This window comes from Nerophis ophidion, linkage group LG05, assembly GCF_033978795.1.
Source record: "Nerophis ophidion isolate RoL-2023_Sa linkage group LG05, RoL_Noph_v1.0, whole genome shotgun sequence".
Classification (NCBI taxonomy): Eukaryota; Metazoa; Chordata; class Actinopteri; order Syngnathiformes; family Syngnathidae; genus Nerophis; species Nerophis ophidion.
Genome location: NC_084615.1, coordinates 11248648 through 11264981, shown reverse-complemented (window position 1 = coordinate 11264981; position 16334 = coordinate 11248648). Strand labels below are relative to the sequence as shown.

At 42.2% G+C, this 16334-nt stretch overlaps 2 protein-coding genes across 18 annotated transcripts in view; one reads left to right on the top strand and one right to left on the bottom strand.

Moving 5' to 3' along the window:
• The window catches only part of adgrg4a (adhesion G protein-coupled receptor G4a), a 61066-nt gene extending 54190 nt beyond the window's left edge, over positions 1-6876 (bottom strand). Inside the window, exons 1-2 of the mRNA XM_061900005.1 lie at positions 6478-6876; positions 6277-6369 (exon numbers count right to left, since the gene is read on the bottom strand). The gene's annotated coding sequence lies outside the window, so the exon portion shown is untranslated. The remainder of the gene's footprint in view (positions 1-6276; positions 6370-6477) is intronic.
• map7d3 (MAP7 domain containing 3) overlaps positions 6296-16334 on the top strand; it is a 64848-nt gene continuing 54809 nt past the window's right edge. For 16 of the 17 annotated variants that reach the window (XM_061900000.1, XM_061899999.1, XM_061900001.1 and 13 more), the window contains exon 1: positions 6297-6457. In XM_061900000.1, coding sequence (XP_061755984.1) covers positions 6355-6457 — 103 coding nt within the window. In that variant the 5' untranslated portion in view covers positions 6297-6354. Of the gene's footprint in view, positions 6458-16334 lie in introns of all 17 variants that reach the window. The other variant, XM_061899984.1, reaches the window with a different exon arrangement.

The following is a 16334-nucleotide window of genomic DNA, read 5'->3' as shown; positions in this document are numbered from 1 at the left end:
ATGTATAATCAGTGTTCCCTGTATTAAATAGGAAGTATTAATGATGTTCAGGACTTAATAAATCTACATGTACGCAATGCAATAACCTTTTGAACCACTAGAGGGTGCAGTCGGATCAGTGCTGGTTTTCTATGCTGGAACGTCATCACTTGATCTTTGATTTGACCCAATGGCTTAAAGTCAGACGTTTCGACAGTGGTCGCCAGCAAGGCCTTCTCTACTGGCCTAACATCATTTGTGATCAGAAATTAATACAACTTCATTTTATTTTTCATTTACTTTTCAAAAATATATACAACTATTCACCGGAGGGAATCCACACAGTCACGTGGGATCCCTTCCGGGTACTCCGGCTTCCTCCCACCTCCAACATGCACCTGGAGATAGGCCCCTCCCACCTCCAATGACATACACCTGGAGATAGGCCCCTCCCACCTCCAACATGCACCTGGAGATAGACCCCTCCCACCTCCAAAGACATGCACCTGGGGATAGGCCCCTCCCACCTCCAAAGACATGCACCTGGGGATAGGCCCCTCCCACCTCCAAAGACATGCACCTGGGGATAGGCCCCTCCCACCTCCAAAGACATGCACCTGGGGATAGGTTGATTGGCAACACTAAATGGTCCCGAGTGTGTGAATGTTGTCTGTCTGTGTTGGCCCTGTCTGTGTTGGCCCTGTGATGAGGTAGTGACTTGTCCAGGGTATACACCGCCTTCCGCCTGAATGCAGCTGGGATAGGAACCCACACCACTCGGAACCCCAAAAGGGACAAGCGGTAGAAAATGGATGGATCGTATTCTCTTCATGTGATATTAGGCTCCAGTATTGCTGCTTTTAGGTTAGAGCTTTTATCCAATCAAAATCCACCTAGCTAGTTGCCAGCGCTGTATGAATTCTGCCGGAGGACTTCTGAACTGGGCTTCACGGTGGCAGAGGGGTTAGTGCGTCTGCCTCACAATACGAAGGTCCTGCAGTCCTGGGTTCAAATCCAGGCTCGGGATCTTTCTGTGTGGAGTTTGCATGTTCTCCCCGTGAATGCGTGGGTTCCCTCCGGGTACTCCGGCTTCCTCCCACTTCCAAAGACATGCACCTGGGGATAGGTTGATTGGCAACACTAAATTGGCCCTAGTGTGTGAATGTGAGTGTGAATGTTGTCTGTCTATCTGTGTTGGCCCTGCGATGAAGTGGCGACTTGTCCAGGGTGTACCCCGCCTTCCGCCCGATTGTAGCTGAGATAGGCGCCAGCGCCCCCCGTGACCCCGAAAGGGAATAAGCGGTAGAAAATGGAAGGATGGACTTCTGAACCAACATTAGCGGCGGATGTGCAGTTTTTAACGAATGAGGACATTCAGATAGCCAATCAGGTCACAAGTTGTGGACAGTAGCCCATCTAGGTAGCCTTACGTTGAAGGTTACTGTGATTGGACACTCACTTGTCACTCCCAAGTACCCAATCACAAGTTGTGATTTACCAAAGCAGAAAGTGGCACCGGAGCCATACCCGGCCAGCGGAGAAATCCGCGGTAGTCCCTTTTTTAACCAACAAAACATTGATTAGACTTAGACTCACACTAAGAATAGGTGGCAGATATATATAAATATATATGCAAGGGCATTTTCAAGAAGGATATTTAAAGAGAAAGTACATCTTGTGAAACGAGGTTGGCCGACCCCAGAAACGAGTTAAGCTGTCCTGCAGTGAAATGGTTTGCCTGCCACTTCCACTCGAATCAAATCAACCAACTACGAGCGGTACCAATGTCTTTACAATTTGTGAGTTCAAATATATTTTTTTCACATTTAACATGGTTTTTTTTTTACAATTATTTTAGTTTTGACGGAACAACGTCCGATGCGGGTTTATTGATTTTTAAATGTGCCGAAAAATAGCCCGTTTTGTACACTAGTGACAAATTGAGGTGGTTCAAAGGCCAGTGGTGTGCACGTGTGTTTCTTTATATACGTTTTTCAAGCTGTGGTCATGTGGCGACATAATTGATGGTATTTTGAGAGGTTTGATTGATTGAAACTTTTATTAGTGGATTGCACAGTTCCGTACAATTGACCACTAAATGGTAACACCCCAATACGTTTTTCAACTTGTTTAAGTCGGGGTCCACTTTAATCAATTCATGGTATTTATTGAAGTCGGACTAAGTAGGACATCACTGAAGGCCTAGGTGGGAAACGCACGGCCCGCCACTGCATTTAAATGACAATATATTTTCTGTATGCTAGTCAAACAAGCTTTGAATGAGTGACGTTTGCTTGTTAAACAAACTTAATGTCATTTTTTTATTATTTCAATCTGATAATTGAAGGACTAAACATGTTGATTGGCCCATTTCAGGCAACTTGTGTTATTTGTGTACATGGTTACCAAGTCCAGGAGGACTCATTTCAGCACAGGACTGGAAGTGACAGTAACATTTAGCATAAAATATACATAATATATGACCACATGCTGGCGTATATGCTAATAGCATGTTGGTAGGTAGGTAGGTAAGTCTTTATTGTCATTGCACAAGTACAAGGACACTTTGTTTTCAGCACAAACTTGTTCAAGATGAGACAAACAAACAGTGTACAGGGTTACAGAACAGGAACGCTGATGGGTCGCCACAAGGCGCCCCGTTAAAGATGGGACGTGGAGGAAGGATGAGTAAAAAAATACAATCTAGACTGGGCTCTTAAGGGGGTCCAGTCTGGAGTGGGAAAAAACCTCCATAGAAAAACACATTTTCATATTACAACATACATCTCCAGACTTGCAACAGAGGGGAGGGAGTGGGGGCCATGTTGGGGGGGCTGCAGCTCTTCAGGCGCTGCCCATCTGTCCATTACCTCTAAGGGATTCGCATCAAGGGCGTTGGGGTATGTGTGTGTGGCGTATATTGTTGTGTGTGTGTAAGGCCTGCAATGTGTCTCTGTTCCGCGGCCTTAAGGTCGTGCAGCCGATAGTCCAAAGTCAACAACAACAGGTGTGTGTCCATGAGAGACAAGAAGGGAGTTTGTTGTGTCTTCGCCACACTGTCCTTCAGTAGAGTCTCCAAGCCAGGGAAACAATCCAAGTGAGAATTGTTTGTATGCCAGTGAAAATTAAATTTGCTTTTCACTTTAAATTGTCTATGACTGGTCCTCAAATTCATCCTGCGGGGCAGACAGTCCGATGTTATCCTAATCCCAAGAGTGTCCAAGGTTCTTCCCGCATCCTCCAATCATTTGTGGCAGCTTTGGGCTACTTTGAAGGCTGTCAGCAACTTCCTGTTTGTGGACAAACCAGAGGACGGCTTACTCCAATCAGCAGATGTCCTGGTGTCATAGATATCTCCACCTCCTCTGCTGAGAATGTCGCCAGGCCCGTGGCGCTACTTCTTCTCCCCAGAGTCTGTGGTGTGTCCAGCAACAACCGCTCTGTCACCACAAGCAGGTTCCCCCAAACCCAAGATCTTGTCAATTTCATTGAGGCCAGTTAAATAGTTCCAATGTTTAGATTTGGAGAGCAGTGCAAAAAGAGACAAGAAGAAAGTTAAGACAAGACAAAAGAAGCAAGCAGAGAGATAAGAGAGAGGAAAAGGGGAGAGTCCGCCCTCCATGAGTGCCAGTGAGAAATAATAATAACGGAACAAAATTTTGTTGCAAAAAATAAAGAAATGATTTAGGAAAATTTGCTGGGATTTTAATTAACCCCTTAAATGGAATACTGTCCGGAAAAAAGAAAGGACTCTTAACTTTGGTCTTACTGTGACCTGCACATAATCTGAATGGCGTGCTTCCTGGATCATGTGACTTGTGGAATATTACACAATTTCAGGAGGGGATCTAAACTGAGTGAGTTTTAACTAAATTGTTTATTTTGTTCAAATAACAATAAACAAAAAATTTAGTTTATCTTAGCATACTTCATGTTGCCGTTACATTTTTGGAAGAAGGCACCGGCAGCATTTTTTTTATTGTTTCTAATTCTTATTTTCTATTTCTCTGTAATAAATATGCAATCAGAATAATTCAAACAAATTACAGTTCATTTAATAGTGCTTAAATACATTCCATTTCCTGGGGGGCGCAAAGAGTGTAATGGCATGCATGCGCTGCTCTTTTTATTTTTGTACGAACCCCGTTTCCATATAAGTTGGGAAATTGTGTTAGATGTAAATATAATCAGAATACAATGATTTGCAAATCATTTCCAACCCATATTCAATTGAATGCACTTCAAAGACAACATATTTGATGTTCAAACTCATAAACTTTATCTTTTTTTGCAAATAATAATTAACTTAGAATTTCATGGCTGCAACACGTACCAAAGTAGTTGGGAAAGGGCATGTTCACCACTGTGTTACATCACATTTTCTTTTAACAACACTCAATAAAGGTTTGGGAACTGAGGAAACTAATTGTTGAAGCTTTGAAAGTGGAATTCTTTCCCATTTTTGTTTTATGTAGAGCTTCAGTCGTTCAACAGTCCGGGGTCTCTGCTGTCCTATTTTACGCTTCATAATGCGCCACACATTTTCCATGGGACACAGGTCTGGACTGAAGGCAGGCCAGTCTAGTACCCGCACTCTTTTACTACAAAGCCACGCTGTTGTAACACTTGTCTTGCTGAAATAAGCAGGGGCGTCCATGATAATGTTGCTGGATGACAACATATGTTGCTCCAAAACCTGTATGGACCTTTCAGCATTAATGGTGCCTTCACAGATGTGTAAGTTACCCATGCCTTGGGCACTAATACACCCCCATACCATCACAGATGTTGGCTTTTGAACTTCCGAATGGTTATTTTTGTCTTTGTTCCGGAGGACACCACGTCCTCTGTTTCCAAATATAATTTGAAATGTGGACTCGTCAGACCACAGAACACCTTTCCACTTTGCATCAGTCCATCTTAGGTTAGCTCGGGCCCAGCCAAGCCGGCGGCGTTTCAGGATATTGTTGATAAATGGGTTTGGCTTTGCATAGTAGAGTTTTAACTTGCACTTACAGATGTAGCGACCAATTGTAGTTACTGACAGTGGTTTTATGAAGTGTTCCTGAGCCCATGTGGTGATATCCTTTTCACACTGATGTCGGTTTTTGATGCAGTACCGTCTGAGGGATCAAAAGTCTGTAATATCATCGCTTACGTACAGTGATTTCTCCAGATTCTCTGAACTTTTTGATGATTTTACGTACCGTAGATGGTAAAATCCCTAAATTCCTTGCAATAGCTCATTGAGAAATGTTGTTCTAAAACTGTTTGACACTTTTCTTACAAAGTGGTGACCCTCACCCCATCCTTGTTTGTGAAATACATAGCATTTCCTGTAAGCTGTTTTTATACCCAATCATGGCACCCAGCTGTTCCCAATTAGCCTGCACACCTGTGGGATGTTCTAAATAAGTGTTTGATGAGCATTCCTCAACTATATCAGTATTTATTTCCACCTTTCCCAACTTCTTTGTCACATGTTGCTGTCATCAAATTCTAAAGTTAATGATTATTTGCACAAAAAAAATGTTTATCAGTTTGAACATCAAATATGTCTTTGTAGCATATTCAACTCAATATGGGTTGAAAAGAATTTGCAAATCATTGTATTCTGTTTATATTTACATCTAACACAATTTCCCAACTCATATGGAAACAGGGTTTGTATTATCATGTTTTTTTTTTGCCAAGTAAAATGTATTTATAGTTCATGAATTGATTAACGTGGACCCTGACTTAAACAAGTTGAAAAACGTATCGGGGTGTTACCATTTAGTGGTCAATTGTACGGAATATGTACTGTACTGTGCAATCAATAATAAAATAGTCAATCAATCAATCAATCAATGGATTGCACTTCAATACATTTTATTTTCTGACATTGCTTTGGTGTAATGGCCTTTATATGAGTGCTGTTTTACTGTTTTTTAAGCGCTGCAGAAAGTATTTAAATGAAAAAAAATACGAAGGTGATTTGTTGCAACTTCTGCTTTGAAATGAAATGAAGTCTGCTTCAAATTGTTGCCACCCGCCAATTGAAGAACGCCATGATTAAACCGCTCCCCTTTCCGGCCCCTTGCGTAATCGTCTATTAGGAAAAGAGCACTCACGCTTCACTCCAATAAAATTGCGCCGTAACTTACGACATGTTTGCCAACAAAGATGAGCAAATATAGTTGATTATTCCCGTCTGCCCTATATATTGATTTTATAGTGTGAATAAAATGCTAATGTTAGTATATTGCCCTATTTGGGCTCTTTTGATTCACGACGGATTGTGAAAAGCAGACGCACAGTGAGACCTCTTGATGCAATCGCTGCTCTTTGACGTCCACGTCCCCGCGTCGTGGGATCCTCGCCGGTCGAGATGTGATGCGCGCCCCCGCTCTAGAACAACACAAACCCGGGATAGGAAAAGTTGAAGAAGAAATGGCGGATGGCAGCACGACGCTTAAAGGATTGCGAGCTCAATTGGGTAAGAAAGAAGTTACTCACCATTGTTGTTATTTCCACCGAGCTGTTGTGTTTATGGCGTCACTTTGCCGCGTTGGGCTCATAACCCCGAGCCGCCATTTGAAGGCCGGCCAGCGGCTTCTTCTTCGGACTACTCCCGTTAGTTTCCACCCTGACAGGCAGGCCAGGGACGGTGGTCCCAATGGACTCTTTCCCGCGTGTCGGCAGTAACATCAGCTGCTTGTCCCGCGTGTCAGCAGTAACATTACAGTCCCGCGTGTCAAATATCCCAGCTGCACTTAAACGCACCGGCTTAGCAGCACTCTTGGCTAACGAGAGCTAGCTAAAGCTAACTAAAGTTGTAAAGTTATGCCCATTTGACTTTTACTCGTCTCGTGTCAACTTTGAGCAATTTCAAAACTTCTTCTTTAGCGTGTCGCAATTGCTTTTTTGTCAACTATAGAAGGAGAATATACTTAACGTGACTACTTTTGCTATGCTATTTCAGTCAATCAATCAAAGTTTATTTATATAGCCCTAAATCACCAGTGTCTCAAAGGGCTGCACAAACCACAACGACATCCTCGGTAGGGCCCACATAAGGGCAAGGAAAACTCACACCCAGTGGCATGTCGGTGACAGTGACAATGATGACTATGAGAAACCCTTGGAGAGGACCGCATATGTGGGCAACCCTCCCCCTCCCCCCAGGGGACCGAAAGCAATGGACATCGAGCAGGTCTAACATGATACTATGAAAGTTCAATCCATAGTGGATCCAACACAACCGTGAGAGACCAGTCCAAAGTTGATCCAACACAGTAGCGAGAGTCCCGTCCACAAGAAACCATCCCAAGCGGAGTCGGATCAGCAGCGTAGAGATGTCCCCAACCGATACACAGGCGAGCGGTCCATTCTGGGTCCCGACCCTGGACGAGCGGTCTATCCTGAGTCCCGACTCTGGACAGCCAGTACTTCATCCATGGCCACCGGACCGCACCCCCTCCACAAGGGAGGGGGGGACAGAGGAGAAAAAGAAAAGAAACAGCAGATCAACTGGTCTAAAAAGGAAGTCTATTTAAAGGCTAGAGTATACAAATGACGTTTAAGATGAGACTTAAATGCTTCTACTGAGGTAGCTTCTCAAACTGTTACCGGGTGGGCATTCCAGAGAACTGGAGTTTGAACGGAAAACCTTGGAGAGGACCGCTCTATAGCCCACATACTTTTTTTGGGCTTTGGGAATCACTAATAAGCCGGAGTCCTTTGAACGCAGATTTTTTGCCGGGACATATGGTACAATACAATCGGCAAGATAGGATGGAGCTAGACCGTGTAGTATTTTATACGGAAGTGGTAAAACCTTGAAGTCACATTTTAAGCGCACAGGAAGCCAGTGCAGGCGAGCCAGTATAGGTATATATCTATGTATATATGTATATAAAGGTATATACAGTATAGGTATATATGTATGTATATATGTATATAAAGGTATATACAGTATAGGTATATATGTATGTATATATGTACATAAGGTATATACAGTATAGGTATATATGTATGTATATATGTATATAAAGGTATATACAGTATAGGCGAAATATGATCAAACTTTCTTGTTCTTGTCAAAAGTCTAGCAGCAGCATTTTGTACCAACTGTAATCTTTTAATGCTAGACATGGGGAGACCAGAAAATAATACGTTACAGTAATCGAGGCCAGACATAACAAACGCATGGATAACAATCTCAGCGTCGGTAGTGGACAAAATGGAGCGAATTTTAGCAATATTACGGAGATGAAAGAAGGCCGTTTTAGTAACACTTTTAAAGTGTGACTCAAAGGAGAGAGTTGGGTCGAAGATAATACCTAGATTTTTTACCGAGTCGCCTTGTTTAATTGTTTGGTTGTCAAATGTTAAAGTTGTATTATTAGATAGAGGTCGGTGTCTAGCAGGACCGATAATCAGCATTTCCGTTTTTTTGGCGTTGAGTTGCAAAAAGTTTGCGGACATCCATTGTTTAATTTCATTAATTAAATATTTCATATTGTCATATTTCATATTTGCTAGCTTACAGCCTTAGCCTGAGTTCATCCAATCAGGGAGAGTTAAGTTAAGAGCTGCCAGTCGCTGTCTTCTGCTGTCAATAGAAGTCAGTGTTGGTGCTATGAAGTCATAAAAATGGGGTCCCACAGTAACATTTTGGGGTTTCACTCTTTTGTAAACTTTTTGAAAACAAATGATAAATGTATGCATTATCCTGTTATAGCTCACTTTCTATATTGTGTTTTTGGAAAAAGGTTGCCATAAACGTTATTCAGTTGATTCAAAAAATAATACTAAAGAAAACACATTTTTATGAATATGTAAGTTTATTCATCCATCCCCTTCCGCTTATCTGAGGTCAGGTCGCGGGAGCAACAGCCTAAGCAGGGAACCCAGACTTCCCTCTCCCCAGCCACTTCGTCCAGCTCCTCCCCGGGGATCCCCAGGCGTTCCCAGGCCAGCCGAGAGACATAGTCTTCCCAACGTGTCCTGGGTCTTCCCCGTGGCCTCCTACCGGTTGGACGTGCCCTAAACACCTCCCTAGGGAGGCGTTCGGGTGGCATCCTGACCGGATGCCCGAACCACCTCATCTGGCTCCTCTCCATGTGGAGGAGCAGCGTCTTTAGTTTGAGTTCCTCGCAGATGACAGAGCTTCTCACACTATCTCTAAGGGGGAGCCCCGCCACTCTGCAGAGAAAACTCATTTCGGCTGCTTGTACCCGTGATCTTGTCCTTTCGGTCATAACCCAAAGCTCATGACCATAGGTGAGGATGGGAACGCAGATCGACCGGTAAATTGAGAGCTTTGCCTTCCGGCTCAGCTCCTTCTTCACCACAACGGATAAGATACAGCATCTGCATTACTGAAGCTTAAAGGCGGCCTTAAGTTTATTCAGTTAAAGTACCAATGATTGTCACACACATACTTGTTGTGGCGAAATTATTCTCTGCATTTGACCCATCACCCTTGAGCACCTCCTGGGGGGTGAGGGGAGCAGTGGGCAGCAGCGGTGGCCGCGCCCGGTAATATTTTTTGGTGATTCAACCCCCTTTTCCAACCCTTGATTGTGAGTGCCAAGCAGGGAGGTAATGGCTCCCATTTTTATAGTCTTTTGTAGGGATGCACCGATTAATCGGTAACCGAATATATTCGGCCGAATATGGCAAAAAAAGCCACATTCGGCCTTCGGTGGAATGAGTTAAATGCAAGGCCGAATAGTGGCGTGTGACGCAATGACGCAATTTTTTGACGCGGTGACGCAATCAACCAACGTGCAGTGATGCGGTGATGTTGTAACCAGGCGCCTTCGGAAAAATGTCAGCAGTGTGGAGATATTTCAAAGTGTCGGAAAGTGACAAAAGTATTGCAGTTTGCAACGAATGTTCAGCCAGACTGTCTCGAGGAGGTGCCTCGTGGCCGACGTCTTTGAGAGGACGAAAAAGTTTGCGACTGACAGTGCCAAAGCAAACGGAATTACAAAGAAGGTAATGGAGTTTATGGCTTTGGATGATCAACCGTTTAGTGTTGTGGAGGACATTGGCTTTCGGAGACTCATGGAGCACATTGAGCCCCGTTACACGATACCGATCAGACGGTATTTCTCTGATGTGTGCTCTTTACATTGTGTGTGTGCTGTTTACATTATTAGCCTGTTGTGTAGGCTACCTGGATAAGTGTATGAGGTTACAAGCACACACTTAATTGAGATTTACTTGAATCTTCTGTTTACATTATTAGTCTATCTACTGTGGCTAAGCAGACTTTTGCCAAAAGGACAATAATTCATTTGTTGTGGGTTTATCCACTTTAATGCACTTTATTTTTTTTTGGAATCCATGTTTTGTTTTAAGGCCTAATATAAATGAAAAACTTTGTGCCTTTTCTTGAAAAGCAAAGGCTACTGGAATATTAAAAACATGTCAATATTCAATAAAAATGTACTTTATTTAAAAAAACATGTCCAAACATTTATTGTAGGCTGTTTATGCAATATAAAAAAAATTGTGAAAAACTGCATACATTATTCGGTATTCAGTATTCGGCCTTCGGCCAAGGTTTTAAATTTTATTCGGCTTCGGCCACAAATTTTCATTTCGGTGCATCCCTAGTCTTTGGTATGACTCGGCCGGGGTTTGACCTCACAACCTACCCATCTCAGGGCGGACACTCTAACCACTAGGCCACTGAATAGGTGAAATTATTATAAAATCATAAATTGTTATAAACAATAATTAACCTTCTTTCCTTAATGAATCTAAACTTTACCATTGCCGGTATTTTTTGCTATGTTTTTATGTAATAGGTTGTAGTTGTATTTATTTCAGTTAAAAAGTGTAAAAAGTGTTTTGCTTGGGTCGTGAAATGATGATAATGGTGTGCCAGGGCATACATGCATATGACAAATGGAATGGATTATTCTTACCTGTATGTAGCTCAACAGTCCTTTAAAAGCGCCAAATCTGCACTTTCATGGCAAATAATGCCAACAAACTTACAATTTAGCAAGTTAGTTTCAATGTGATTTAATAGAGTGGCACTCTAGCATTTCATCTCTGGTGATGGCCATAAGCTGTGTGTTCCCCTTTAAGAATGGCAGTATGTGGGGTGAGTCAGGTGTGTTAGGAGAGGGAGTGCTAGCATGTTCAGGAGTGTCACTAGCATGGTGGATGGCTGCTGGGTTTTGTAGAAAACATCAATAAAGACTTGTAACAAATCGACAGCCTCGTCATTCCGACCTAAGAGAGGAACTGTAGGGAGCCAAATTCTTTGTGCCTGGTGAGGCTGGATCTTTGAACATCAGGTGTAAAGGTGTTTTTTTTTTCTTGGGCCGTTTACGTGGCGTGCAAAACATCTTTCATCTTCATAAGTCAGCCATTTACTCCTGAAGCCACTTTTTATTGAACCTCGGCTTCTTGGCTTTATTGCTCGCCATCACCCCAAAAAATAACACCACGAAGTCCTAACACTGGAAATGCAGTATTTGTAATCAATAAAACTTTTGGCGGATCAAAATTTAAGAAATTGCCCTGGAAAGTTCATCACTTTGAAGTTGACCAATAATTATTAATTTGACCCGGCAAATATAAACAAAACAAAACACCGGCAGAAAGCGATAATCGGTAAAAAATTTTGAAAAAATCCACGTGGACTTCCAGAATTTTGCGTCCTTTCTGATTTCAGTGCGTTACCGCCAACACTGTAAGTTGATTTTTGCTTTGAAAAGCACTTTATTACTGCAGATGTGAATGTACTGTGTGCCATGGTCATGGACATGTTGACATATGGCCAAACCCCCTTCCTTTATCTATGCAGGGTTACCATAACAATGTCTGACCTGGATTTCATCGGCAGCATCAGTGTGTCACACTAGCAGAGGCCTGATAGGAGCTCGCTAACTCAACCATATTGATGTCCTGATAAGGTTCGATGTCGCTGTATGCAACCCCAGTATTCAATTTGCATCTGCAGGGTGGTATTGTTGGACCTGGGCCGACAAGTCAACAAGTCAATTAATCGAAGGATTAATGGAAATTAATCGCCATGTGTATGCTTTGTTACTGGCTGTAAGAGCGGCTTCTGCAGTCGCAGGCCTTTGTACTACAGACACACAAACAGTAGATAAACCCTGGTAGAACTCCCGATGATTTGTATTAGTGAATTAAAATGATTGAAAAAACGTAATTGATAACCGCACTTTGATTCAAATTTTGGACTGACTCGCGTTTGCTTGCTAGCTATCTTAAATGCTAACATGAAAACAAGAAACACAAACATCTTTCCCCACTAAGAAGTGTCCTATCCCAATCAAATCTTGCATGAACACATTTCTGAGTAACAAGTGACATACAGAATCCGCATGGAACATCAAGGCCGTGCTGTCTTTGCACAAAGTGATCGCTGTATTTAAAATTTTCCTGAAGGAAAAAATAAAGTACTATTTATCTATAAACTCCACAATGTATCGTTGAAGCCCGATGTGTTCAACGGGAGGTGAACTTGCGTGATGTCACATAAACCATTTATGAGCCTTATAACCCAGTGCACCCTATATACATATTAATTGTGGTTGTGCTTGCTGACCTCGAAGCAATTGTCTTTGGTACCTGGTGCAATGAGAAGTGTGACGAGTATTTTGCAGTCACACATAAGAGATACAGTACATGTGGACTGCAGGTTAGCGAACAGTTCAATAAATGACGCTAGCAAGTACCCGTAAGCAAGCAAAACATTGATGTTTCATTGAGAATATACAACATTGCACATGGCGCTCCAAAAGCCTGACTTTGGTAATCTACAAATGTCGCACGTCTTGATGGATTGTTGAAGCATTACAGCTACTGTAGTCAGACATACTGTGCTTCAACATACGGTTTTATCATGGTGTGTGTATTAGGACCCCAAAATGGCACCTATTAGGAGACATGTTATCTGGCGTTTTGTTTTGCAGTATTATGCAAAACCAACAATCTTTACCTATTGGTGCCTGTTGATGTGTATTTGGGATATGCAGAAGTCCTGAAAATGTGCGCTAGTCAGTGTCGTAGTCAATAAGCTCCTTGTGTTTCGCTATCCTCTTGTTCTGGGGCTTTCATCCTCTGCTCTTGCCATTTCCATTACAAAGTACCATATAGTTCTGACTAAAAGCTGTGTATAGACTCGCTAAGGAAGCGCTAAAACTACCGGTACGACAAAGACAAGACGCTGCCGAAGTGGAGGCACGTCAAGAAGACCCACCCACAAATCGTCACAGCCTGAAAATAATCTGTAAAACATCATGTATGTCGTTGTTTTTCAACCTTTTTTGAGCCAAGGCACATTTACTTCATAAAAAAAATACGGAGGCAAACCACCAGCAGAAAAGATTACAAAATGAAACTCCACCAGGTTGTCGTGCCTTATTTTGAGTTTGTTGTTGTTTCTTGGTGTAGTGCTTTGGTTCATGTCTTGCGCTGTTATTTTGGTGACCCTTCCTGTTTTGTTGGTGTTCTCCTGTAGCAGCTTCAGACCAGCACCTGCTTTGCTTTGCCAATCAAGACTATTTCAGTTGTGCATACGCTATCCTTCTTTGTGGGGACATTGTTGATTGTCATGTCATGTACGGGTGTGCTTTGTGGACGCCGTCTTTGCTCCACACGCTGTAAGTTTTTGCTGTCGTCCAGCATTCTGTTTTGGTTGACTTTGTAGCCAGTTCAGTTAATACTTTTCTTTTACACAGCCATCCCTCTGCTTCAGTGCCTTTTGTTAATTTTTGCTTTAAGCGTTGCATACCTTTTTTACCTGCACGTTGTCTCCTGCTGTGTGCTCTGCATATTGGGATCATGACAATGCATCCTCGACGTGTTCCGACTTCTACTAAGCAATGAACTACCTGCTGCCCCCTTCTGATGTGGACTATTACGAGATTACCCTGCCATGCTGTACACAGCACAGGCACTAGACAACAGCACATTATTATAATTATTAATTTGCAAAAAATTTTTGGGGGACCAATTAGGTGAAGTTGCATAATTTCCCACGGCACACCAGACAATATCTCACGCGTGGTTGAAAATCACTGATCTATGCAACATTTTGACCAAAGAACCACCATTACGTGTTATGTAGACCACAAAGAAGTTTTAAATGTAGAAACAAATCATAATGCGACCCCTTTAATGCGCCTTATAATCTGGTATGAAAATAGACCTGACTAGACCTGTCATTGGCAGTGCGCCTTATGGTCCGAAAAATACGGTATATTTTATTTGTATTTGTATTTAACTTGGATATTCAAAAGTTTATGTTCCAATTACAATGTTTAAAGTTAATTTTTTCTCAAAATAAAGTTGAGCGTAATATTGTTTAAGGACAATAATTTGTAGGTGAATATCTGGTGGAGCAGAGTTTATGGGCCCAGGTCGGTGTATGGTGCAGGGCATGAATGCTCAGTTTGTTTTGGATAAGAGAGAGGGGTTTCATGCACACTGCTGTGGGCGTCGGCGTGTGGCCACATTTAGTGCTGATCTTCTTCCTCTTCCCCCGCCACTTTTCCCATTCCAGCCCGGAATCTCACCCACCCAGGTTTGTGGTTTTTATAGAGAAAAGAAAGAGGGTATATGCAGCGTTCATGTTCACGGCCAGTCTGACTGACAGTGATGTGGAATAATGTCAGGAATCCTATGCACACGTGTGGCATCTCCACAAGAATGCCGTGCTCAAGTGAAGCAAGGTTACAGTAGAGCAGGCAGTGCCAAATTATTAAAAGCATGAGAAATATTTCTGAAACGGTCGGACCGAAGCACCGCAGAGGAGCAGCTCGGATTTCACTGGGATTTGTCTTTCTTCTCCTTCATCTGCTGTACGTAAAGTGGCCGGTGTAACACTATTGCATGCAAACAACCAGCATTTGCATGGCAAAACATAGCCATGTGTAATGGGGAGGTTGGAGTAGGAACCTTTGTTTTTTTTTTTTTAACCAACAGAACCAATACATAACAGACTCAAATAATGACCTCCTGGCCACTTTTATGCGATAATTCACACTTTTTCTTCATTACTTCAATATAAAGACTCAAATATTCCATATTCAAAAATGAAACCCACAGTACGTTCGCTCCAATGTAAATGTAGTAAACATAAATGGCCTGCCGTTGTAATTGTACGCCACAATCCCAGTTTGGTATTAGGGATGTATATAGTTAAGATTATTTGATACTGGTATTTATTGGTGCTCTTATCAGTACTATATGCAATTTCTGAAACTATAGATCAGGGGTGCCCATTACGTCGATCGTGGTGTGTCAGTCGATCTCAAGCCAGGCATTAAAAAAATATACATAAAAATGAGCAATCATCAATCATACCAAGACTTCACTTTCGTCAGTTGTTTGACATTCTCGGCACTCGAGGATCTTGTGAGATGACGCTGGCTGCTGCAAGCTCATATTTAAGAAAAAAATCGCTAACAGGGCGGACGCAGAGAAACACATTTTATTTCTAGAGACTCCGTACCTACTGTCAAAACTCTAAAGACCGACTGCACAGTTCCTGTCTTCACCATAAAAGACCTGTTTCATCCTGCCTGTGCTAACAAAATAAGAGTCTCAGAAAGCTAGCGTGCACAAGCTAGCAAGCTACGGAGTTTGATGCCAATGTATTTCTCCCCCGCCCTCACGACCGCTTTCTCACTTGCTTGCCCACACACTCACTGACGTCACTCACCTGCTGCCAGACATTAAAGGGCCACACACATATGCTACTCTCACAACAAAGTGTTTAAAAACCAGTATGCAAGTTGGACAAATGAGATGCCAAATCCAACCACTTTCATGTGGTATTGGACAGAAAGGAGGACTTTTTTTTCCCTCCATTTGAAAATGCGGACATTATCAGCACCACTGTCTAATTCCAATCAATGCAAGTCATCAGAATCAAATACACCAACTTATATTCGTGTCTTCATGAAAGAAAGGAATCTATGTGTGTTAAACATGCTTGTATTATCATTAAACACCATTAACTTGTTAACAAAAATGTCTCTTTCATAAATAAATAAATATAAATTATAAATAGGAATGAGGTAGATCTCCTCGACTTGGTCAATTGAAAAGTAGCTCGCCTGCAGAAAAAGTGTGAGCGCCCCTGCTATAGATGTAAAAAAAAAAAAAAGCATTTTAATTAGCTTGAGTTTGAACACCTCCAACATGACCTACTGTGACATGTCAAGAGTATGGAAGTCTTTTATCAACAGCAGTTTTTCAAGTCGTAAACAAGTCAAGTATGTGTGCAGTGCAAGGTGAAATGCAGTTAAGTCATCTTCTTGTAAACACCACACACATCCATCACTGTGTTTCTATTCATTACAATTATACGT